The sequence below is a fragment of the Hydra vulgaris genome, chromosome 02 (assembly GCF_038396675.1).
Source record: "Hydra vulgaris chromosome 02, alternate assembly HydraT2T_AEP".
NCBI lineage: Eukaryota > Metazoa > Cnidaria > Hydrozoa > Anthoathecata > Hydridae > Hydra > Hydra vulgaris.
In genome coordinates, this window is record NC_088921.1 from 62,378,265 (window position 1) to 62,390,162 (window position 11,898).

Below are 11,898 nucleotides of genomic sequence, written 5' to 3' on the forward strand. Positions count from 1 at the left end.
AAAGTTTGTATTTATGAAGGTCACATATCACCTCACGCATATATGTGTGTATATGTATATATATATATATATATATATATATATATATATATATATATATATATATATATATATATATATATATATATATATATATACTGATTTTTACTTTTTAGTTTCAACTCCTTCATTCAGCTGTTTTGGAAAGATACCTGGTAGTTACCCCGCAGAAAAATGCAACGAATATTACATATGTACTGGAGATGAATTGCCATTAAAGAAACAATGTCCTTTACACACAAATTTTTTTCCGAAATCAGGAATGTGTGTGTTATCTTATTCTTACTCTTGCGAAGGTAAAGTTTTCAGTTTTGGTAAAAAGTTTTATCCTCTTTTTAAAGTTCCAGGAGGTTGGCATTTTTTTTAAAAAAAAAGTTTTGCAAAAAATTGACTTCGATATGTTTTATACTGATTAAATTACATCAGATAGAAATAATTTTTTTTTGACACCAACTGAAATTCTACAGTTTTAATTAAGTTATAAATTCTACAGTTCGAATAAAATTCTCAAATTGAAATTGACAATTGCATGTGTATGTTTTAAAATTAATTGAATATTTATATTAATAAGTTTAATATAAATTAATTATAATATGATTTAATTTTATTTTTTACAGCAGCTTATTTGTAATGCTTTTAGCAAAAAATTTGGCGAGTTTGAAATTTTTTGAATTTAAAGATTAAATTGAATTTCCGGACCTACTTCTTATTTCCAGACCTACTTCTTATACTTAATAGAGCCAAATATTTTTTATTACTTTTTTATTATTTTGTTTAATAAAATCTCTTTTATGTAAAAGTTGAGCATATAGTAGCCATATAAATAAGGAAGGAACCATAATAATAAGGAAAAGAAAAATTCTTTTAGTCAATCTAGTGCTATGGCTCAAAGAATGGTTTTAACCCTTTAACAACTATGGGACATTGGTGTCCCACAGTTTCAATATGGTTTTTTTATTAAGCTTCAGTTAAATTTCTGTCATTGATTACCTTTTATAGTATTTTATTTACCTTTAGAGTATACCTTATATGGTAATAATTATTATTCTGGCAGAAAAATTAAAAGATTAAACAATTTACTTTATACATGATATATGTAACTTTCTTACAATTTGCTAATAGGAGTAATTTGTTTTCAGCACTTAAAACAATAACTTGAATGTAAGCCACAAACAAATCTTAGATCAATATAACATTTTTACGATATTAATTTATATTACAGGGCTCTATGAAAAGATTGAGCTGGTATTGCATCAACAATTTCTTCTTTGAGCCTTTGTCTGTTTTTTAAAATTGTTTTATTTAAATTATTCGTATTACTAAGTGTAACTCTTATGTAACATATTTTACTAAATAACAAAATATGTACTACTATCAACAAAAAAAATGTCAAGTTTCATTTTGAAATTTAGCACGAGAAAAAAAATTACTTAGATATACAAGTTTTAAAATCAAAAAATATAAACATTATTTTAGTGTGATATTAATAGTATATTTAGTGTGTATAATTTTAATGATTATTAAAATTTAAAAAAAAACTGAGTCTTTTATATTACTTGATATAAATTAGATGAACGCCACGCTGAAGCCAAAACAAACAAATCTGGTGTAGAATTAGATCTTTACTTCTTTCCTTTTTTTGTACTCCCCAGTTAAAATCAATTAATTTTTTACTCTACTTGTTGAAGAAGATTAGTTTGTGTAGCGCTATTAAAAGAAGATTAGTTTGTGTAGCAAACTAATCTTCTTCAAATTTTTGAATTCTAATATTAAAACTGTAATGTTTATGCGCTACATAAACATTAAAGTTTTAATATTAGAATTTTAGTTTAAATAAGTTACATAAAGTAAAAGTTTAAATAAGTTACATAAAGTAAAAGTTTATAAGTTTACATAAGTTACATAAAGTAAAAGTTTCATTTTGTATCATAAAACTTTTAATTGGCCATTATAGTATCAAAATACTGTAATGTGCGCTAGCTCTTTAGAGCAGTGCCCATTATAATATTTATAGAAAAATGAAAGAGAAGCAACATTATGGCGATGTGACAATAATTATGGCTCGTAAATATAGGAAGATCTAGACTGTTGCAATAACAATTAGCTGGAAAAAAAAAAGAATTTTATTTAAGTTAAAGTTTACCAGCCACTGAGAGCCCCATGCTGTAGCAGAAGTGAGATCCTTTTTAAGCTCAATTGCCCCCTCCAAGTAATCAGAGAGTGTTGGCTTCTTATCAAAATAAGAATAAATTGTAGTATCATCAGCAAACAATACCACCTTAGATGTGAGAGATTCTGGTACATTGTTAATGTTATTATTATAATGTTAATTAGAAAAAGCATAGGACCAAGAATAAAACCTTGAGGAACCCCTGAAGTTACTGAAAATGAAAAAGAGTGCTGTCCACCGAAGACAAAAATTTTATACTATGATTGGTACGGAAGGATTCAATAGTCTTAAAGATGTTACCTGGCAAACCGTTAAAAGAGAGCTTATGGAGAAGACCAGCATGCCAAACTTTATCTAAAGCTTTTTAAATGTCAAGAGCAATAGCCTTAACCTTTCCACCTTTATCTAATGCACAATAAAACCTACCGGTTATTACTGTTAGCAAATCAGCTGTAGAACAAGAAGATCGAAATCCATATTGATGATCAGAAAGTAAGTTATTAGATTCAAGATGAGAGATTAAGTGTTTGTTTATTAAAAACTTAAAAACCTTGCTTATGATAGGAAGAAGACTAATGAGACGGTAGTTAGACAAGTCAGAATTTTCTCCAAAGTTTTGAAAATAGGATTAACAGATGCCGCTTTCTAGAAGGCTGGAAAACAAGACTCTGATTAGTACTTGTTCAATAGTTTTGAAAGTATAGACAGCAGCTCTGGAGAACACTTCTGCAAGACTATAACAGGTATGTTGTCCGGACCACATGCTGTAAAAGAGTTAAAGCAGGAAATCGTTTCAGATACAGAAGCTAGAATGATAAGAAGGTCAGGCTATCGATTAACTTTTTTGTCGGCTTTATCAGGTAGAACGCAACTAGTGGAATCAAGAGATAATATAGATAAGAAGTTCTTAGCAAACAATTCAGCTTTATCTTTAGGTTAGACGAAAAAATCTGAACCTTACAAGTGAGGTAGAATAACAGATTTGCCCTTATTAAAGATACTGTTAAAGATTCTCAAGTAACGAGAGTCATGTTTTTGAGATGATATACAAGACTTTTTGACAAGATATACGTGACCTGACAAGAGCAGGCTTTGGCTTTAGACAAAACCTTTTTACAATGATTTCTACATCTGTTTTCTTTTTACATCTGTTTTCTGGAAAATTGTTTTGGCGATAGATATGGAAGTAATGGTCATGATTGGAAATTGCAACAGTACAATGAGAGGAAAACCATGGAGAAGAGTGAGGCTTGACTTGGAATCGTCAAAAGGTAATAAAAGATTCCATGCCTGACTGAATCCAAGAAGGTACACAAAAAGCACATTTGTCAGCAGGAAGGCGAAAGATTTCTACCCAAGGTCCATCACAAAAAATCATGAAAAAAGTTCCAGTCAGGTTTAAGGTAGTTGTAAGAGATATGATGACAGGGGGATTCTAATGATGAAGAAGAATGAGATAATAGTTTTAGAGTGATCAAAACATGATCAGAAGCACCTAAGGGTTAATGTGGAGAAACTGACATAAGACAAGACATAAGTTAAGTTGAGAAGGTAAGGCGATTTGGAAAATTGACTATTTGTGTTAGAGATTGAGAGGCGAAAGTTGTGGGCCTTATCACCTGCAGGGTCACTGACAATAGAACCAATCATAGCTTTTTAGCTCTGAAAACAATGTAATAACGCTTTTATTTTCAACTATTTCATAAAATTCTGATAAAGGCCTTTAATTACTTTGTATTATTACAACTTATTTGGATCATATTTATACAAATTCTCTAAAGGTTATGAGAAGATAATGAATAATGACAAGCTGATTTGAATAATAAATAGTTTTTTTCTGAAAAAAAAAAAGTTTTACAACATTAAAATGATTTTCAGTTGAATTGTCAAGAAATATTGTATATTCACTAAGCTGCGTTAGTGTTAAACTACATGGGTAAGTCAGCTGTTTTAGTTCCTCTCCATATTTACTATATATTTTTATATTAATACCCATCAATGAGACACATGCAATAATTTCTGCATTGGTTGCCCATGTTCTATTATCACTTATACGACTTTCATTAAGATATGTTATGATTGATTGGTTCAAATATGAATTCATTTTATCATTAATTTGTGTACACATTTCTTACAACTTTTTCTCTTATATTTTCATAATTACTTTCACTGGCTGTAATGATATAAGATGTTTCTCTAAAAAAGCAATTACCATCACTTATGGTTCTGTAAAGATGTTTAGGACACTAAAGTAGATTAACATCTAATGTAAATATATTTCTGGTTATACAAATTTCAAATTTTTAGAAATAGAACTTCTCATTTCAATAGTTGTGTATTTTCCAGTCTTATCATTAGTAACTTCCATATTCGCTTCATCAAATGTGATTTCTTGTTCATCACTAGTTATTTTTTCTTGCTCATCACTTGTTATTTTTTCTTGTTCATCACTAGTTTTTTTTTCATTTCAGTTTTTAGAATTAGGCCCTTCAGATTTTTCAAGGTACAGTTGTTTGTGCTTAAAATGGAGGTTACATTATATATACCAGTTCAAGGCTTTACAAATTTTCCGCCTTTTTTATCATGACGTCTACTATTTCTTAGCAATACTTTTTGAATTGTGCTCATTTCAGAATTTGAAGCATTTCTCCTGTCATAATCACATTTTTGACTTTTTTGAGATTTTACTATGTTTTGATAAGCTTCGTCAAAAAGTCATTCTTCATTTTATTCATTGCATAGAACGTTTCTGAAACGATTTTTTTGTTGTAAGAATCTTCATTGTTATGAGCATCATTACCATTAAAATCAATTAAATTGCAATATAAACCAATGGGAAGAACTGCTAGAAAATGGTGAAAACCCAGTAGACTTATGCTTTCTAACTCTTAACGAAAACTAAACACTATCAATAATATATGGCCATTCCAGAGCAGACTCATCCAGCACCTTAACTAATGTACGCTTTATTATTTGATTCTTTCGCTCAACTAATTTATTAGCTTGAGTATAGTATGCATTCATAATTCTTTAATTTGTTCCTGTTTTTGAGTTAAGTTCTTTAGAAATTTCATTTACAAACTCACGACACCGATCATTTATTTGTGTTTTGAAACAACCATGTCAACATATCTGTTTATACATAAACAAGGTCATTGATCTAGCAGTTTTATCAATAAGTTCAACATCAGTTGTGATTAACTGTTAATAAATAAACCAAAATCTTATATATATAGCATAAATTGGCATATAACTGGTACATTTGAAAAATTTAATAAATTGCAATGTCAGTTGTGATATCAATAAAATATATACCAAATTTTAAAGAAGATTTTGATTTCAGAAGTGGTTAAAAGATTTTTGAATCACCTCTTTTTTGGAGATCAAAGATTCTTTGTCAATTATGGTGAAATGGTTTATTTACATTACTCAAACAATAAATGTTCCTACAAAACCATCGTTTTTGAGGTAGTTTGCTTTAAAAATATAACTTCTAAAGAAATTTTTTGTTTAACCACCTTATATTCATCCGATGCATGTATCTGTATTTAAAGGATTAGCAGGAGCGATATCATGTTTGCTCATTTACTGTCATGATACCATGCATTGCATAATTCAAAATCTGATTGTCATTACATTTCAGAATCACTATCAGTTCAGTGCAACATCTTTAATTAAGGAATAAACCATCTTTTTAATAATACCGAAATATTCCCTGAATTTCAGAAAACATTATAATATCTTTGGGTAATGATATTCAAAGGCAATATTTTGCGTTTTTACATCTTAGATATCTATCAGATGATTCCACATTAAGTATAGGAGGTAGGTTCAATAGACAATATAGTTTTACCAAACCAGAATGACTTTACCATGATTTTACCGAACCAGAATGACTTACAGAAATAATAGTTTTATAAACATAAAATATTTCTAGACCTTGTTTTTCAAATTTTTTGCTGAAAAAAAAAGACTTTTTTTAAATGCACAAAAAATTTTTAGAAATTTTTAAACTCATTAATTTCAATCGATTTCTTAAGACATTGGTTCCGATTGCGGAAAGTATAAAAGGGTTATACAATGAAATGTATAAAAGGACTTCATCCAATTACATATTAAGCAATTTATCTGAATAAAATATATGTAAAAATTGTACGTTTCTTATCAATAGCAATAATTTTAGCAGCACAAGTTTTGGGTGTTCCCTTTATTAACATTTATTAATTTTCGGAAATTTTCCCCACCCATCCTATTATTAATAAGATCCCCCTCGATTATTAAGATCCCCCTTGTTATTATGACTTGTGTTCAACAAAACAACATCACAAAACTTAAAAAAAAAAAGTTCAAAAAAATAATGCAAGTCACTTATAAGAATAAAAACTTTCAGTGTAATTAGGCTATAAAAATCGTCGACTTTAAAAAAATTTTCGATTTGTCAAAATTCAGGCTTTCGTTTATTTCTGACCATAGTATAAAATTTATGTAAGCATATTAAATTTTATTGAATTATATTGAAACAGAAAAAGATTTAACCGCATTTAACCTCAAGCCAGTTCAACTTTAAATCCAGTCACCGCTAACTCAGAGCTTGGATATTACTTCGGTAAGTAAAAATGTTGGTCAATAACGGACATGTTGGAGTAGTCATGACCAGAATATAAGGATTCCTTTCTCTTTATTTTATAACTAAATATTTAAATTATATATTTTTTTCATATAGTTATAATGATTTTTTTTTCTTTTAATTAAGGCGTAATATAAGTATGAATTATTTATACATGTTAGTGGAAGCAAATAAATAATTAAAATAGGTAATACATTAGCTTTAGAACTTTTCAAAAGATTTAGGAAAAAACTAGATAGATTAACATTAGCTTGTTTGACTCTCACCTATATAATGTAAAATCCAAAAATACAAAGGCTTATTGTACTTAAAGTTATTTAATTGAGGGGTTAAAACCCTCAGAATGTTATGTGCAACAGTATCTTAACAACTTATTAACTTATTTATTCGCAGGCTGATATGGCCTATTGTATGTTTTGGTATAAAAACTTTATATTGATGCGCACGTTTCATTCTACCCATGCTGGTCAACTAAAAAACTTATTTCTGCAATTTATATGATTTTTAAAATTACCTTGGATCACAAAAATAGTTTTTTATAGTATTTCATAAAGGTTTTTTTTTGTTTTTTTTTTATCAGACCCAACATTTTGCGTTAACCAGTTAAATGGTATGTTTGCGAACCCTTTTAACTGCTATGGATATTATGAATGCATCAACGGTCGAACTATACCAAGAAATTGCGACTATGGTTTGCGTTTTAACGGTGTCTCTTGTGTGGATGCATCTCTTTATGTTTGTCAATAAACTTTGTCACTATACCGTCAAGTAATCCGAGACGAAAAAAAATTTACTATAAGTAACATAATTATGTAGTACTGTTTTATATTTATAAATCATAGTTTTTGATATTTAACTATTTTTGTAACTTTTATCATATTTTCAAATAAAAACACAGATATAAGTATTAGGGTGATGACTTTTTTTACAATCTTATTTCCTTGTATCATTATTTGATGAGCTTTTATTAAAGATTAGATAAAATCTTACTTTCAAGGTAATTTGATAAAAAAATGTCACGCACAAAATGACTTAAAATTTTTTTTTTATATTTTTTGCCTAATTTTTGAGGTCTCTTTAAGCAGTTTCAAAATTAAACATGCATAAAATATGCAACATTTTATAGGGTCAACAAACGCACAAGGAAGTCAATTATTTACAATAATGTTATTAAACAGGTTGAATTTTTGTGGGAAGTTGTCCTTATTGTGGCAGGAGTCTTACAGGTCTTGGAAAACTTGGATCGCACGCTCACTGCACTGGTTGCTTCGGGCGTTGTCGACTGGAAATATGCATGTTTTCCATTGGTTCGCAAGCATCTGAGACCTTTTGAATATTCATTTAGCACTGTTCATCAAAATCTTTAGCGCGGAACTGCGAAATCAGACCCACGAGTAGGATTTTTACGCAGCCTGTTACGGGTTTCAAGCATCAGAATAAACGCAAGAAGGGCTAGAATGGTTCGAGAGTTCCAGCGTGCATTGCTGATGTTTGGGATTACTCATTTGCGAATCTAATTCATCTCAGTGTGTGACGGATGACACAAGTGAGATGGTAAAAAACTTTATATCGTCTCTCCAACCGCCTGTTATTCTCATTTTTACCGTTGCTGAAGGCTGACTTCAATTTATCATAATTGCACATCAAATCATCAAAGAAGTATTCAATGTTTGGTGATTTAGTCAACCCATTGAGCTCATCATATTTGACAATGCGAAGAATACAATCCAGCACATGGTGTTGGAAACTCATGAACTTGGGTTTGTGTTAACCTTTCTCCTCAAACATTTAGTGCTGCCAAGCAACAACGCCTTTCTTCTCGCCATTATTTATAGTTGTTGTATCGTTAAAAGGACTTCATAATGCGTTAGAGGAATTCAGCCTATAGGTTGAACTCTTCTAACGCATAGTGAGTTCCTTCTGCAATTGTTTGAGCTTTTCCATCTTTCAATTTAAGCGCAGGTGCTGGGATTTCAATGCCCTCACCGGAAAACTGGTGGTACTTCTTTCCTGCTCCGTAGGAAACAATGCATATTGGTTAATGCTTCCTTTTGCACGTTGATGTTGCAATTTCATCATCTTTAGAAGAAATTCGTATGAGTTGGAGTCCATGCTACTTTCAAACTAATCAGGGGGCGCTGAGCTGGTAACTGAACAATCTTGCTTTGATTACCATATTTTGCTTGGATGGGTGAATGGTCTTGGCACTAGCAGGTTTGCCAGTGAAATAACCAACCAAGCCTTTGCACTTAATTTGCAGTTTATACAGGTTCTCGTTCTCTTTGCAAAGCTGTTCATTCAATGCACTAAAGTTTTGTTTCTTTCTGCAGCGCTCGTAGTCTTTCAAAAGTTTTGATAATTTTGCACAAATGATTTGATCCGATACGTGTGGAAAGTTCAATTTCAAGACACTAATTAAATATTATATGCGCAGTTATATGTTTGTATATAAAGTACAAATACCAATGTAGCTCACCAAATAATACATGATCTCTTTCAATTAGGCAATAATAGTGTTTACACAAAATTAAGCTAATTTAAGCTTAACTATTTGCTTTAAACACCTCACTTATATACCAGTTTATACCACACTGCAAAATAGCTAAAGAAAATTTTATAACTCTGTAGGCGCTTCTCGAAAGCATAATGCTATACAATATTCTGGAAAATTCCAAACAATTCTCTCGGGGCAGTACTGCAAGGTTTTTTAGGGAGATTCGTTTTTGTAAAGCGAAGAAATTTAGAGTAAAAAAAAATACTTTGCTAGTTTTTTATAACCAAATTTCCGTGAAATAAAGACCACTTGGTTCAAAAAAGGGGGTCGATTGCACCCAGCGACTCCCCCAGGGGTACAAGTCTGTCTCTATAATAATATGCAGTATATAAATTATTTTACAAGTTGGTTTAATAACTTATACTATTTATAAATATTATTAAAACAAGTATATACTACGCTAAAATGGTCTATATTACATTTCAATTTGGTTTGTGTGTGACTTTTTTCAATATTTTATTGGAATATAGGTCATTTTAGTCAATAATAGGCAAAAGTTCATCCATTCCTGTTACAGGAAATGATTTTTAAGAAAAGTTAAAAATTATCATCACCCTATATATACATAATATATACTTTTAAAAAGATGCACATGTATAAACGTATTAATGTTTATACAAAAGTTTATACACTTATAAACATATGCTATAATTAAATAACGCTCTTTACACAGTTGTTTATATTATATTATTATTGTTATATATTATTTGTTCACTGAGCACCATTTGAATATGTTTTGCAAAATCGTAATACGTAAAATATATTTACAAATAAAAATTACTATTAAAAAAGCCTTTAAAAATTGATGTTTTACAGATGGTAACGTTAAAATTAATTAAATTTTAAAATAATTAATTTTTTTTTTTTTAAATTCTTTTAAAATTAATAAAAAATAAATTTTTTAAATAAATACTTAGATTAGTAAAAAAGGTTTGCAGAATCCCATAAAAAAGCGATATATGATTAAATATTACTGCTTCAACTTGACGCGTCCTCCTACATTTCTTAAATTTCCAACTTCGCTAACCCAAATAAGTTGAGCCAACATGTGTTCGATTTATCTCAAATAAAAAAACGAAGTTTTTAATATATATATCTTAATATATATATATAACTTGAGACCATTAAAACTGAAACCAAAATTACACAAGACCCCAGGAGGCGGGGTTAATATATATGGAAACCGAAATGAAGCCCAGAAGCAGGTTTTCCAAAGAACCGAAGTCCAGAAGGAGGATTTATCTTTCGATATTTTTGAAGGTCGGATATTGGATTTTGGAGGTAGGAAAATAGCAACTATGAATATGCTGTGAACCCAGCTGCCAGCTGACATTAGATATATTAGCAAACATTAGATATATGTATATATATATATATATATATATATATATATATATATATATATATATATATATATATATATATATATATATATATATAAAGAAATATAACATGATATTGAAACATTTCGCAAAAAAAATGTACGTTTTAAAATAAAAAATGTTATCAAAACATATATCATGGGCTAAGCAATAACAAACCAGTTATATACTAATCAACTGGAAAGTTAAACTTTTTCACTTAACAATACATATTTCAAAGTATCATAGCATAACACTTTTTGAAAAAATAGTCATTAACTTTTATTAAAAAGGATGCATCTAAAATGCGAGAGCTTTTGACATATCCAAAACTTGTTATCGGTTACACGAAAACGGAAAATTGTCAAGACCGATTGGTGACTGCATCCAAAGGAGAAGATCTTGAATTGTTACAAAAAATACGTCATTTAGCTTTCGTACATCGTTTATAAATCGTATAACGGCTGTAAAAATAAAAAACATTTTTTTAATTGCGCTTGTGATGCACTCCTAATACGATTATAATTTTCAAAATCTTACCGCTTTTTCTCGACGGTTTGTTATCAAACCATATTGAATCTGTAAACATGGAAAACGGTTGCTTGTTGTCATCATAGTGAAGCTTAAAGTTAGTCATGATCATTTGATAGACGCTTTCTTCATCGTCTAAGTTAACACAATCACTCATAGTTGTGCCAAATTTTGCCCCTGAGGCATCACATTGCCAAGTCACAATCGGAACCTCCCACAAACCTGGATAGAAATCTGAAACAGAACAAGTGCACTGATTATCTTAATGCAGACTAACAAATATTTTTATAGTAGGCAACAAGAATGTTGCACTTTTTAAATTAACAAAATTAAACAAAATAAAAATAAAGTATTCTAGTGCAATACTTGTTGGGCAGTTTTTCAAATAACAATTTAAAGAGGGCAAGTAGTCAAAAGTATACGGCCACCATCTTACTCCAGGAAATGTAACAAACGAGCTGTCGTACAAAAATCCGTTAACTGCTAAAATTCTAAACGTAGTTTCCGTGCTTTCGAGATATGGGTTTCGCCAACCTTTGGTAATCACACCCACTTCTGACTGTATTGCTTTCTGTTGACCAACAATTTCGGATTCGAGTTCTGTAACAGTTGCCTT

General features: G+C 29.7%; 1 protein-coding gene across 3 annotated transcripts in view; it reads left to right on the forward strand.

The window, feature by feature from the left end:
- The window catches only part of LOC100210597 (chondroitin proteoglycan 2), a 51,759-nt gene extending 44,016 nt beyond the window's left edge, over nt 1-7,743 (forward strand). For all 3 annotated transcript variants that reach the window (XM_065791640.1, XM_065791642.1, XM_065791641.1), the window contains 2 exons: nt 156-335; nt 7,417-7,743. In XM_065791640.1, coding sequence (XP_065647712.1) covers nt 156-335; nt 7,417-7,583 — 347 coding nt within the window. In that variant the 3' untranslated portion in view covers nt 7,584-7,743. The remainder of the gene's footprint in view (nt 1-155; nt 336-7,416) is intronic.
- The last annotated feature ends 4,155 nt before the right edge of the window (nt 7,744-11,898 follow it).